At 52.2% G+C, this 14,552-nt stretch overlaps 1 protein-coding gene across 1 annotated transcript; it reads left to right on the top strand.

Annotated features, from left to right (window-relative positions):
- The first annotated feature begins 5,599 nt into the window (after positions 1-5,599).
- On the top strand, positions 5,600-14,552 carry LOC119094358 (zinc finger CCCH domain-containing protein 18). Its single transcript, XM_037217423.1, has 3 exons — positions 5,600-5,730; positions 11,195-11,815; positions 14,548-14,552. Exons 2-3 carry the CDS (start codon positions 11,206-11,208, stop codon positions 14,550-14,552), a joined length of 615 nt encoding a protein of 204 aa, XP_037073318.1. The 5' UTR covers positions 5,600-5,730; positions 11,195-11,205.

A 14,552-nucleotide genomic window follows, 5' to 3' on the forward strand; every position in this document is an offset into this window, starting at 1 on the left:
TCTCGCTCCCCACGCATTACCATTTACTTAAAGCCGGACTAGAAAGAAATGCACGACAACTTTTCAGAGCCCTCATTTTTAGTTCAACTCAGCTTAGTAGAGCTCTAAGGTTCCAAGTTTGTCATGACCCCGATTATAGGCACATGTGACAAAACCCCCCCCAAAAAACAAAGTTCACAAAGCCCGGAGTTAACACCCGATTTAAAGCATTCTCAATCAAGATCGCATCCTACTCCCGCTGCACACATGTTCGCATGCGTCCAGTGTTTCAGAATCTACCGAGTAGGTAACATCGCATCCGTCTCACTTCGGGGAACGCTGGTCATGGCACCGCGGCAAGCAACTGCTTGTCGAAGTTTGGTAACGTGCGTCCACCGAAAAACTGTCCGGGGACGTGTGGATCCGGACTCACGACCCCGACACTGCCGACCACTGAAGCAAGTCGGCCCATTGTCAGACCACCCGCCGGCATGTCCGTCACATCTGAGAAAGCAGTACACTCCGCTTATTAAATCTACGGATGACAAAATCCAGCCGCTTAATGTGGTAAAATTAGTTGTGATGGAATCTCCCTATAACAGTGTGTAGTAAAATCGTCGCTTGCCAAGTTCCAAACCTGCGGTTATCAAATCCAACCGATCAGAACATGAGCGATACCCAATCCCGCCCAGGCAAATTAACTCGTTAAAAATGCCATGATCTTGTCGCCACGAAAGCGGCAAGATGGCTTGTGCCAGGAAAATAATATGTTTCCACGAAAGCATCTATAAAAGCACGATACACCTCGCATTACTAATATCTTAGTCGAATTATTGGTGGCAATCATTAATCACCTATCATTTGATAATGCTTCTCAAGCCGTTTGCATCAAATGAATGTGTACGCGTTTGCCTAAATTATTCAGTACCTTTACATGGCAGGAAAGAAAGCAGTGCTCAAAAACACAAATTCCTTTTTTGCCCTAAACGTGTAGTGAGATGGCCAGCCGCTTATTAATCCGTCCACTTAACAAATCCAAAGCCTTGGTTATCAAATCCGCCTGATTAGGTTGATGATGATTTGGAGTTTTTAGGGCGCGTCGACATCAAAGGGTCATATTGCACCCATGAGCCAGCATGTAATCCTGCCCAGGCACATTAAGGGTTCAAAATATCAAGGTTTTAACATTCTCAAGAAGCGGCCGTGAGACAAGTTCCGGAAAATGAACTGTTTCCGTTAACAGCATCTATGAAAGCACCATACACAATTGCAACACCGATATCTCAGTCGAGTTGATGGTGGAAACCATCCATAACGACCATTTGATTAACCTTTCTAGCTGCTTGCATGAAATGAATACACACGCTCTTGACCAGATTACACAGCATTCATTTACGGGTGGAAGAAAAAATGCTCAAAGCCAGGCCATGTTTTTCAAGCGAAGTCGAGTTGTAGGGAATCGTGCAATCTGATGCAACAACAAAGTGTTTGACGAAGCCATACATCATACAGATGCTTTCTTAGGCAACACAAATATTAAATGAGCAAATGACGTTGATCTAAGGTCAGGTGTAAATGTCAGACCAAAATCAAACCAGCCTCTTTTAATTCTCTAGGGCTTGCTATATGGGATCGTTTCTGGTGCTCATTTCGAATTGACCGATGGCAGGAACCGCATTATACATCTTCCATGGACTTCTCAGAGGTCAGAATAGGTTATTGACCTAAAACGACTCAGGTCAGCACTTTGTTTTTAGACATACTGTCTGACGTAATCTTTGTCGCCCATTCAAATGCAAAACTCAGAGCAGTCTTGTATGATATTGGTCACCATGACCTTGAAAAGGTCAAAAAGGTCACTCACTTTAAATGAGCGTGTGACCTTTTGCTCAGAAACAGTTATCTAGGTTCTGGAGGCGCTTTGGAAACCAACCCGGAATTTGAGCTTGTTTGACCTTATTTTACCCAAAGGTCATGACCTAGGAAGCTCAAACTTTGACCTAAGTGAGTTCACGTACAGGTCAACACACTCTGCAAATTTGGTATCTCTAGCTTTCTTAGTACCCGAGATCTCAGGGGAGTCACATGGACCCCCACCCGAGCGAAGGATATCTAATCGGCCACCCGGGCGCGTGTTAAATTCGCTGCTTGATAAATCCAGATATCTACGTGAAGAAATGGATTTATTAACTGGAGTCTACTGTACCACATTTCGGTGTTATCGTCTCACATTACGTTCAAACATCCCGAAGGTGGGTCGGCGATCACTGTTCAGGGAGGCATACCAGCGCGATATCCAGACCAGGAAGCTCGTACGTCTTCTGGTGATGTCATGGAGCTGCTTCATCGAGCGTCTGATCCAGTTCTTCAAGCCTCTGAGGGTGCTGAAGCTCCGCTGTGGTGCTGCGCTGCTGGCTGTAACTGCGACCAGTAGATAAAGAAGTCACTTGGTGGAACGTTCCCACGCTCTCCTTCTACTTCACCGTCAACGTCGCCGTTTCATCAAGCGTGGCGAACTATCCGAGTCGGCGAAAGGTCAGCAGGTCATGGAAAAGTTTTTCGGCGCCCAGGCCTCCGGCCCGCGGGTACTACTTCATAGGGGAAGTCGTCCGAGCTCGATCAGGTGGATCCAGAAGGAGTCGCTCCATCTTTCATGCCCGTCAAGTTAGAATCACATTCGTAATCGTGATCTAGGAAGGCTGCTTTTGGAAATATAAACTATACTCTAAATTCGAATACAAATACGACAGTCACTCGACGAGCATGAAAGAACGATGAAAGGAGGCGATTCTTAGCACGATATGAGTGCATTTCTTTTAGACTATGCCCAAACGACTCTGCACTGGGGACCAGGTGTGCCACGCGACGAGCAGCACGCAAATTGTCGCACCGTTTTGGATGAGTGGCACATACCTAAGGCAGACTACCGGTGATGCAGAATCAGGGTCTGAGTATGTTTAACAACTGTACAGTGAGTACCTCATTTTGCGACCGACGCAAACAGACCCAAGTGACAGAGTTGCTGTCCCCATTTGGGAACGGAACCGGTGGTGTTGCCAGGGAGTCGCAATATTGTAATGCTGCGGTCCTGCAAAATCATGAAACGCGCAAAAGAACAAACTTTTTCGTCGTTGAACCCTCATTTTTAGACCACCTCTCCGTTCAATCAAGTTCGGGATCGCCCCTTCTCCTATCAAGTTCGGGGTCACCCCGTTTAGGTTGGAAATCCCACAAGTTTCTCGAGAATTGGCGCGTCATCTGGCATGTCCGTAGATCTCATCGCAGCTGCCATTTACTATATTGTATGACTCGATATGTAAACAGCTGAGGTGCCATTGGAAAATTCGTTACATCTGCCCCTACAAACAGGAATGTAGGGTGAAGTAGCAGGAATACAGGGTGCAACAGGAATGTAGGGAGAAGCCGAAGTGCGTTTCGAAAAGACCCACTGCGGTAAACACCGTAGGGAATAAATCTAGGCCATGGTATATAGGCTCGTCGAATTCGCGGGACGCTTGCCTCATGTTTTTCATATCTATTGCTCTAAACAGAGCGTTTCAAGCTTTCGCTGCGTTCATTCCACAAACATTTTATCCCCCAGCACGATCATAACAGAACACACGCGTTGCAAAAGGCAACACAAATTAAATGCGTTGCTTCCATGGTGGTGAGCAGGGGATTCAATGACATTTTTCCGACAGGAACGCCTACTTCAAACCAAAATGTTGAGCTATTCAAAATAATTTCTAGAAAACTGGTGTAACGGACCAAGTTGGACGTGTCTGATCAAACAATACGTGAAAAGGACAAACGATGACACACTCTTGTTAACGCAGATGCGATAACCACTACACTATCGCCACCCTCCATTGTTCACTTCGAGAAGTGCATAATGCAACAGCAATGACAGTAACACTTTCAACTTATAACTTACTTACAACTTCCAGCAACATGCTTTTCAGGCACCAAACCAGGGCAGCAAATATCTACACGAACGCGGATTACGCAATTGTATTGAGGATAACCATATACCGCTTACTTCTATCAAAACGTTTTCGTTGATCTACCTCTCAACATCGACAAAATGACTAAACTTCGATGTTGATGCATCGGATGACTATCGAATTGATATCGGATTGACATCGGATGACATCGGATTGACATCGGATGACATCGGATTCTGCCTGGCCGGACTACCTCAGACACAACAGTGGACCGCAGCACACGACACCGACAGGGAGACGCGCGCCCGAGCAGCACCTCTTACATCCATTCCAAAGACTCATACGCGGAATACGATCCTCGGCGACTGGCCGGTGCCACCGGTGCCATCCCTGAGTGCGTAAGCGTGTCTACAGTGCAACGCACCGCTCGGAGCCGGGACCATCCACCTCACTCTAGGACGTGAACTATCGCCGCACTCAGCTCGCATGCTGACGCCCCGCACCGGGTCGTGGTCAACGGCCACAGCTGACGATAGTAAATCACATTCCCGAGGAATTAACATCGAGGACGCAAATTCCGGTGGCCGGAATTCGGGGAACAGCCAGGTATTTGTGGTAGGTTAGGTAAGCCCTTCCGGTTGGGTCCCCCAACCGAAAGTAGTAAGTGATGCCCCTGTGAAGAGCCCCCAAAACCTCAATGCGTCAGCGCGGCAATTATCACGTCATGTGGGGAAGGACGCTTTGGGACGTCAGGCCCTTACCCAACATTTAACAAATTTAGTACTAGGCTTGCGGCGGTGCATGGGGAGGAGCGACCCCAGTGCCTGTGAGAGCTCTCCAACAGCTCTCCTGCCTCGGTGGAGGGGTAAACGGTGTTTTCACCAGCGTAGATTTGTCGTGGCTCTCCTAAATGCCAGGCCGTACTTTTTCCAAACTAATGCAATGACATATTTCAATTATAAGAACTTTGAACTAGCTTAGAAGATCAGCTTAAGCTCGGCATAATGGCGTATGAAGACTCTGTTTGCGGTAATGCGTCCTCCATGGCGCATTTAAATGCGACGACTGTGAATGCGCCCCCACTACAAACACGGCTCGCATTCATTGCACAATTTCTAGAAAATCTTTAACGAACAGCTCAGAAAAAAGACAAAAATCGTACTAGTTGAAGAGATACTCGTTTTTTATATCGAGACCTTTGTCGCCACCGAGTTGCCAAGCGCGTGCGCTGTAGACGTTTGCTCGTTTGGGCGCAATGTGATCTCTCCAACGGCGTTAAAAGTTTGACGGCCAGGCCGACTTAAAACCGTGTTGTTCGAGTTAGAGTTTCTCCGCCCCTCCAAGTCGCAGTCAGCTATCGACAGAAGTTTCCGAGCGTCAACACGATGATTGACGGTTGTGACTGCCTTCAAAAGCACCTGGTGGATATTTCACCCAGGGAGCTCATGGTTTCATGCAACACGTAGTTCCTGAACCGCTCTATATAAGCGCCTCGCGCTGCACCTGGGACCTCTACCCCGGCGGAAAGCAGTGCCTACTGGGAAGAGCTGGTGATCACCCACGCATACCAGCCGCGCTGGCGCCGTTCGCGTCGCTGAGGCGTGCACAGGCGTCCAAAAGCCGTCCTGCGCAGACCCCTGGCGACGCCGGCCCCGGTCGCCGCGGCGGAGGGACGGCCGGCGGCGTGCAAGGCGGCCAGACCGCCGCACCCAGGGGCAGGTGCAGAGGCGGAGCACACGCTCGTAAGTGGAGGAGCCTGCCGACAACCCGCTGGGGCGGTGTGCATCGCACGGAGCCTGAAGATCAGGTGAGGTCAGGTGGGGCCCTCGTTGGACAAGACAACACCCTTCCACGTGGTGCCCGTGGGGGAGGGGGTGGAGAGAGCAGGGCGCTCTCGAGCAGCGCTCTCCCCAAGCGGCGGCGCCCCTGGCCCGGCCATCTCAGTGGCTCATGGAGACTGCGATACAAATTATAACGGTAGCGATGCCTCGCCTGGGCCACCCATAGCGGAAGCGACATGAGCTGGTCAGATATGACGGCTGTGGAGGGCGTAGTAGATTTTCGTTGGTATGGTAGAACGGCGATGGTATATGCATTCCCTCTCCGCCTGGATTCGGGCTCCTGGTATTGGTTTAGCAGCACAGCGGAGGGCTAGATTCGGGTCGTTGAGCGAGTTAACTGGGCGCACGAGGCCTTGAATAGGAGCGTGTTGTCATGCGGCGTCCTACAGAGATACCAGACCGCGGGGGGAGGGGGCTGCAGGGTTTGGTAGAATGACTGGTGAATATCACCATCGATATGCATTCATTTTGGGCGGAAAGCTGATCACTAGACACTCGGGAGCAACGGACGCTTATTGACACCAATGTTAAACCCACAGTAGATGATGGGTGCCAAGCTCCATATTGGCGCTGCTTGCGGCTACGTTTTCTTAACCTTGTATTTGATTTGGCATATCAACACAAAGGACATTTTGACAAAAATTAAAATAATTTCTGAGCGTTGCCGAATGGTGGCGTTTGACATTGGTAAGTGTGTCAGGGGCGCAAGCGCAGGGGAGGCAAACACCTGTGGCCCGTTTGCGCACCAGCGGTGACATGCTCGTTACCGCCTGGCTGCATCGGTGTATGCAGTTCAGACAGTTATCGTGCCATGGCTATGGCGCACCCGCAGGCGCGACACGTGGGCGGAAGCACAGACTGTGACTCGTGGTGCATGACGTTGCTATGACAACAAAACTGGCCCGGATGGCTGAAACTACGTGCGCGACCGGTGTTGGGTCATGTATGCAGCGACAGATAACGACCACCTTTTGTGCGGGAGCTGGCTAACAGGCCGTTCAAATAGAACAATCCTGAAAGCGATGGGTGCAGCGCAGAGTCCGATTCGACCACGGAATCGGAAATACTTTCGGAGAGCTAGGATGGAATCGATAACTGTTTCGAGCTAGGCGAGTCGGGGTTGTAGAGAAGCCGCGCTCCTTGCATCGAATTTGCGGTAAGTCTACTGAAATGAAAGTGTACGTATCGATGGCGTAATCAGGACCGTGAAATTGCAACTAACGATACCTTTCTACACCGGCACTATTTTTCAAAGCAGCGGTAGGGCAGATATCTATTTAAATAGTACAACACTTAATGTTTTATTGTCTTATTAATTATTATCAACACATACGACATGTGCTCAACGCATTTAGCCCGTAGAACTCACCATAGCGGAGATGTTTTCACCGGAACTGACTCCATCTGAATCCATTCGGGAATAAATTCTTATTTCCCTGCGACAGAGTCAGATATTGCTTATAAGTGTGCTGTGCTGCTTAAAGTCAGATTGGAAGTTTAAGCGCCTTAAAAATAGACCCTGCCGAAGATGAGTGCAACACAAGTCTGGAGCAAGCTCGCGTCATGCATCGTACAGATTAATATTCTGAATGGTCTGACTGTGTCTTGGTCAAGGTTATCGTGTTTTTTAAAGTCTTTCCACCGTATAACGTGGAGGTTTTTATCGTCCAACAAAACAGCCAAGGATACGCATGCTATTACATACGCAACAACCAGAATGGTGGATGATTCCCCTCGCATTTACGTTCCGTCTATACGGACAAGTCAGATATGGCGGAATAACACACATGTTACTTGGCTCTGCAAAACGTGATCGGTTCTTGGCTGGCGTCGATAATCGCCAGAACGACGGCGATGTTTGCCAAGCTGTGTTTGCGCGGGACGTGATCTAACCCTGTTTCTCGATTTTACATTCTAACCTTGTCTACTGGTATCGCCGTTTAATTACGGTGAAATGTTGCCCGGGTCGACGGCTTTCCCTCTGTTCTTCCCCTCAGTCCCCTCGGTTTACCTATACCGATGCCACCGCCTTGGTCATCAGTATTGCGATCGGTGTCACGTCGGTGCTGCTCGGAAGCTTGCAGGAGTTTGGAAGTTCGAGAGTTCGGGAGTTAGGGGAGCATCGAGAATTCAGCCGATGGCGTAGCTGAACCTCGACCCCAGGTCCCCGGCCTCGTCGTCGTGCAGAGACCGGTCTGCGAGGATTCCTGCGGACACGCACGATCATTCGACTTCGCGAGAAGCAAGTTCGTATGCGAGAGCGGAGTTTCCGTTCGATTGTGACTTGATTTCTCTCGATCGGCACTGGCCATGCCATGACGATGGGAGGGCAGAAAGAGGTGAATGGTGAGGCAACAGTGCGGCAGTCATGGGAAACGTCTGCGCTGACGAGTCTGGCGCCGCGCAGAGACACATGTTTGTTGCAAACATCTCCGAAGTTTGCACAGGGCTCTGGGCAGGGGAGAGGGCTTCGGCCTTGCTCAGATGACGCCAACTCGAGGCTGCCGACCGCAGCTTATCTCGAAGACACGTGGCGTTGCTATGATTCAGGATTGAAACGATTAGTGAGGAATGCTGTGCTGATGATGAATGAGTCGTTTGAAAGAGAACAAACGCCTTCCTTGCCCACTTACGGAACGTTGTAATGCGATTTCGGTATGGATGTTGCTGACAGGACCTATACCTTAATCCCTTTCTCGAAGTGTAGTACGCCTAAAGTTACGTAATCCCTAGATCGGACTTCCTGGAATCCTCCCGGTCGCCTGGACCGTGCCGTAACCGGCTCTTGCCTGGCCTTACGTCACCGGCGGTCTGCTGGCGTGGGCGTGGGCTCCGGCGAGGCCGGACGCCTGCCGAGGAATGTGCACCGGTCCAGGCCGGACGCAGCTCGCGGAAGGTGCCTTTCGGTCCGCCAGCCGGTGACGTCACACCAGACCGGTGACGCCACACTCAGGGACGCTGGCGAATGGGCATGTAGTCGCTCTCACACTTGCCATAACTGTTCTTCACTTCTACGCCTTCGGCTGGGATGTCCAAGGTTGGCTTTTTGCTGCTCGTTTGCGTTTCCCCTCAGGGGTTCTGTCGGCATATCTGGCCGTAACACGGTCACGTTTCACGTTCATGTTATGCCTCCTGGTGTAAGCTAGAATACTTAAGTAGAGCCGTTCACTCGAGAATTGAAAAAGTCCGGAACGGCATCAGAAAACATAAAACGTTAATTCGAGTCTCTGAATTGCTCCTTCAGAGCCACCACCTGGGCTTGTTTGGTGTAGATCAAGGCCTTTTCGGCCAATAATGACCATCTCAGGGCTATGGGATGAAGGAGAGTGGATAACGATCTGGCAGAACTGCATACACTTCGAGGTCGATCTACCGAAACTTAGCCTGCAGAAGGATTCCCGTACGGGGTATCTGTAACTGTATCTTTGCACGCGGACCGGTCCCCACCGTGGACCACGAAGTCCGCTCATAGCTGGCGCATACAGCTTGGCCCCGAACAAACGGGGCGTCGCAGGGATGCAGAATACAGCGAGAATGCGGAAATAAAAACGAATATGGGTTCGTGGATTTTGCATGGACATTCCGCCGTACGTTTATAACGTCCCGAAAGTAAAAGTCAAGGCCCCACGTCTTCACGGCCGTTGTTGCGTTTGTTCAGGCATCATTGTACACTTGACAGCTCAAGTAACAAAAGCGTGGGAACCCGATGAAATTGAAACTAAAATTGGTTGGTGTCATTCATTAAACATTTGGTGTCACTTCGGAAGGGAACTCAGCACGCACTCCTCCGACGTCTCCCTTACGCTTGCCCTCGTGAGGAGCGCGAGGACTGGGTTGGAGACGTCCCTGGCGAGTGGGTGGCGAGCGGGGGCGACCGAACGCGCTGGACCGGCACGCTGACTGTACAGCCACAGCCCGGAGCGCGTGGGTGCCAAAGCCCGGCTCGCCAAACTGTGACATCAGCTCTGGGAAAGGGGGACGGGGCTGGGCGCGGCTGGCGTGCCGGCCCGCGTGGTGCACGAACCGCGGCACACAGTCCACTTGTGACGGGCCGGCGGTGCAGGGTGGTCGCGTGGAACGAAGGCCGCGCCGCCGCGCCTCGGTCTGACTGCAGCGAGTCTCGGTGGCTGGCGCCAGTCGGTCCGGATCGTCGCCCTGCTGTCCAGGCGGTATGTATGCACGTCTCACGTGCGGGGTCTTACGGTCTGCCGTCACGCGCCCCGCCCACAGCTCCGAATATGGGCCTCAAATAACATTCGTTATATGTGACCTCCGTGTTTGTGTGTCCGTCCGCTCGTGTTATCGCGCCGTGTCTTTCCACGCCAACGTTGTTTATGGGGGGCGCCGTCCGGGACGCATCGGGCAATCGGCACAAGTTTAGAACTGTAACCGATGACTCGATGTCACCGACTGACGCGTAGAAGAAACATATATCCGTCGGATGGGACGTGTGGTGATGTTATTTCGCGACAGTAGCGTGTCCAATGACCATGGCAGGCGCACGTGTGTTGCTCTCGTCCCTATTCTGAGGGAGTGGTGAGGTTTTGCTGTAAGGCCTTGCACGTTAATCACGTATTCCTGTCTGTCAATAACGTATTCCTGTACCCCTTTCTCCGGGGCACAGACCCGCCAAACGGGATGGGTTGAGTGAACCGCCGACACTGCCCCGCTCCCACACAGCACGGCGTGGCCATTCTAAGGCTATCGCTTGGGAAAGCGGCCCAGTTTTCCTCGCTGGTTACCACTCACGGGCCAGCGCCCTGACTGCCGCCGGCTTTGGCTGCTGGGTGGGGCTACAGGTCACATAAAACAAACCGATGGTGTATTCTGTTGTATTCAGAATACAAACCGAGGTTGTATTGCGTTGGCTGGGTTCGAGTCAGTGTCTCCAGTTTTGGCGTCAGCCATGCTCTAAACGCTGCTACGAGGGTGCACTGGAGGCCACCTGTTGGAGGAGTGCAACCTGCCGCTATCAGGAAGGGTAACGCTAGGGGCTGCATGGTACTGTCTGTTCGCTGCGCAGTGGCAGAGGCTGGATGACCACAGCCGGCTCTATCAGCGCGCAAGGACAGACGTTATAAACATCTCTGTGCTGCAGAGGGCAGTGTTGAGACATCTGGTATTATTTGTGTGCAAAGGGTGTGCGGTTCGGGGTCAGCGAGAGTCCATCTCCTTAATTTGCATGTCATCTTTAGCAGAGGATTCGGAAATGCTCATGTGTGCTATATCCTGTTACCAGGCAGCCGACGTCTGTCTGCACGGCTGAGTGGACGAGACAGTGAATGTGTTGGACCAACCGCCTTCCGGAAAACTGGCATCTTTCGCCAACACCTTAGGAGCCCCGCCGCTCCGCAGTGTGATTCGGCAACCGACCTCTCCGTTCGTCATCGGTGAACGTGTCCTGACGCCTCTGCTGGCGGTCTGTTGCAGAACGCGGCACCATGTCGGCCATGAACGAGACCACGTTTACGGTGCAAACGGGCGGCGACAACGACGCCATGCAGGTGCCCGACGGCATCGAGACGGTGGTGGTCAACGACAACGCCGAGCGCGTCATCGTGCCGGCTGGCGTCGAGGTCATCCGCCTGCAGATGCCGAAGGGCGGCGGCGGCGGTCAGCGAAGCCGCAGCCGCAGCCGCAGCCGCAGTCCCGACTGGAGCACGCGCGCCTCCAGCGGCCGCAGCGAAAGCCCCAGCTCCTACGGCGACATGATCGACGAGCTGGTGCGCGCCAAGCGGTCGACCGTCAGCGAGGCGGTGCAGGCGTCGCCGGCGGCCGTCAGCGAGGCCGTGCAGACGCCGCGCGCGCCGGCTAAGGTCGAGAAGTCGCTCTCGCTGCCGAGCGTGCCGGCCACGCCGCCCGGCTCGCGCACGGAGGGCACCGATGTGCCCGACTTCAGGCCGGCGGCACGGCCGCCGCCGCTGGCCGCGCCCGAGCGCGACGCCTTCGACGACCGCACGCTCGAGGTGGGCAGGAAGCGCGACATCTTCGACGACCGCACACTCGAGGTGGACAAGAAGCGCGTCATCGGACAGCAGCCGGCCGGCATCGGCAAGCCCGGACGCCGCGCCGGCGCCGGCCAACGGCAAGGCCGTGCGCTACGCCGGCGACGTGGAGAGCGAGCTGCGCGACCCGCTGGTCGGCCAGCGCAGCGTCAAGATGCGCCACCACGACTCGTTCGGCTGGCGCGAGGAGTTCGAACGCGTCGAGAGCGAGCAGAAGAAGCCGCTCGTGCAGAGGATGGGCCGCTGTCTGGCCGACGTGCTCTGCTGCTGGATGGGCGTGTGAAGCGCACCGGCGCGCCGGCCCTGTCTCGAGTCTCCACGTGGGATTCGGCGGGTGGGCGGACGTGCATTTCCACGAACCAGCGCTGACCTCGCATGATCCCAGCGCCAGCGGACCGTCGGGCCGGCGATAGCGCTGGCGCCCGGCCCACGGCCAATGGCAGGCGGCGAACGGCGATGCGCGGTGACGTCACGCACGGAGCTCGCCCACCCTACTCGCCGCTCTCAGGGGACTGTGCAGCGCGGAATTTAGACGGTAAACCCGGCGATCCCGGGACGGTCATTGGCGGAGGGCAGCGGAGGGCCGTCTGCTGCCGCGGTCATGTTTTGTATGTTATTTTCGATCGACAGCGCTGCTCGGCTCTGGCGGATTTCAATACTAATGACTGTTCAAGCTCAAGCGCGACTTGCCTCTTGTGAGTCGCGTTCCAGACACGGCATGTCATATTTTTGTACCGCATAACAAGCTCCATTAGTCAGTAAGCGCTTGATACAACTGTCTTGCTTTATTTTAAGCCCTGAGGCAACAACGGAGGTAGCTGGAGTGAAAGGCTGTAGTGCAAGTGATCGTCCTTTTGCGATACAGTTGCATACTGCTTTCGGCATTTACCTGATGAAACCATGTGGATGTGTTGTCTGGGATTTGCGCTACCAAGGATTTCTGTGGTAGTATTTAGCTGCATTTACACAGCTTGTGAGCTATCGTCATACGCTGTCAAGTGCATGCCATATTTTGCTGTCGTGCGTGAATGCCATGCTTTTCCTTTGTACGTTGTAGTTCCGCCAATATTAGGTGTCCAGCAACTATTAGCAGTAGTCTCAACACTGGACTGATATTCAGTCGCACTTAGCAATAAGCTTTCATCTTCGTCACTGAAAATATATGAGCTAAGTTTTCAACGTGGATGTATTCCTCACTTCATTTCGTCTCTTCAAACGCCAAATATGTAGCTTTTCTGGTCGTAGTTTTCCGCCCTTAAACAACTGCCTACACCGCCTGGCGGCAGTGTATCGGCCTGTCTGCCGCCTGTCGCCTGTCGACGGTCCCCGGATCCGAATGCTCAGCGGTGTACTTTTGCAAGGGGGGGGGGGGGCGGAGTAGCGAAATGACTAAATGTACCTGAAACGTACAAAAAACGGGCTTATCACCGAAGCTGGCCCGGTTTCCTCTCCAAGCTCGGGGGTAGAGCCTCCCAAATGAATGAAGATGTTCACGGTCTCCCGACTTCTGCTTTAGTTACGCCTTGCGATTATGATTCATAAGTTTGAGCTACCTCTTACATCAATGAAGAACATGGGCCTGCAGCAGATGACCATGTTCGTGGGTTATCACTTTTAGTGTCATGAAAGCTCGCCCCGCCCCGCAGTCCAAATCTGAAAACACTCCCGGCCCAGAAGAAAATTACTTTGAAAACAGGCCGCTTAGACCTGCAACCCAGTACTTTATCTCAGCTGTAAACTTATCTCACCATTAGCACATCTTGAATAACACAATAGGGATAGCAAGAACGTGCGCTCATCGCAATCCGAGCGAGCAAAATAATCCGCATTTCACGCGTGGCTTATTCCTTTCACGCACATGTATGATATATGCCAATTGATCGCTTAAGGACCAAGTTATGTTTTCACCCACAGCGGAAACATGGCTATGCATGAGAAAAACAGAATGCTGCACCAGAAAATTTGAACTGGTCTCGCTATTGCCGTTTGAAATGCCCCTCAGCGCATTAGATAGGTGCGAGAGGTTCAATCAGTTTGCTCTGAAAAATGACTAGGCTGATGCCTAACGTAACCTAACCTAGACCACAACCTGCACCCTCCAGCATTCATCCTTCATTCTTGACCGCATCAGAAAATGCTTCCACGTTGAAACAGAGGCGAAAAGTGATATTTTTACACTCATAGGGTGGGTTGCTTTTCGTGCGAACGATTCGTGATTAGCTTAAAACTTTGTCCATTTTTACGAATCGTTATGAAGCAAATGCCAACAGGCAAGGCTATCGGAAGCGACTATAACTGCCTGCCAACCAATGAACAGAAGCTTGCTACATAAAGGGCAGGAAGAAAACATTGCCACATTTCGTGAGGAAGTACACACGATAAAGACGCGAGAAAGTCAAATGTAAAGAAAGCGAGCGCCGCACGCTCACCTGAGCAAATGTGAAAGGTTTGAATGAGCTGTTTTCAGCACTAATTGATCAGCAGTAACCACTATTCGTCTGCAAAAATTTTCACCACGAACCCTTTGGGTTTTGACCTGTCGTCTCTGCTCATTCTGAGTCACTTGTTATGCTTTCATATTTCTAGGTGGGAGGGTGTGGGAGGGGGGGGGGGGCGTTCCTTTCATTGAGTATATGTACCAGTTTGAACGGTGATAACACAAGTTTTACTGACCGCTGCTTAGCTTTACATCACGTACTACTCATTTTTTGCAAATCCATACACGCGTTTTGCTACACAGCCTGATGCTAGTAAGTAACTGATCCCCTTGGCGTGCAGCCTAG

Source organism: Pollicipes pollicipes, unplaced genomic scaffold (assembly GCF_011947565.3).
Source record: "Pollicipes pollicipes isolate AB1234 unplaced genomic scaffold, Ppol_2.1 Scaffold_4002;HRSCAF=4701_pilon_pilon_pilon, whole genome shotgun sequence".
Classification (NCBI taxonomy): Eukaryota; Metazoa; Arthropoda; class Thecostraca; order Pollicipedomorpha; family Pollicipedidae; genus Pollicipes; species Pollicipes pollicipes.

What these genes read in the sequence shown, in the direction of transcription:
- LOC119094358 (XM_037217423.1), top strand. Translation starts at nt 11,206, where the DNA reads ATGTCGGCCATGAACGAGACCACGTTTACGGTGCAAACGGGCGGCGAC.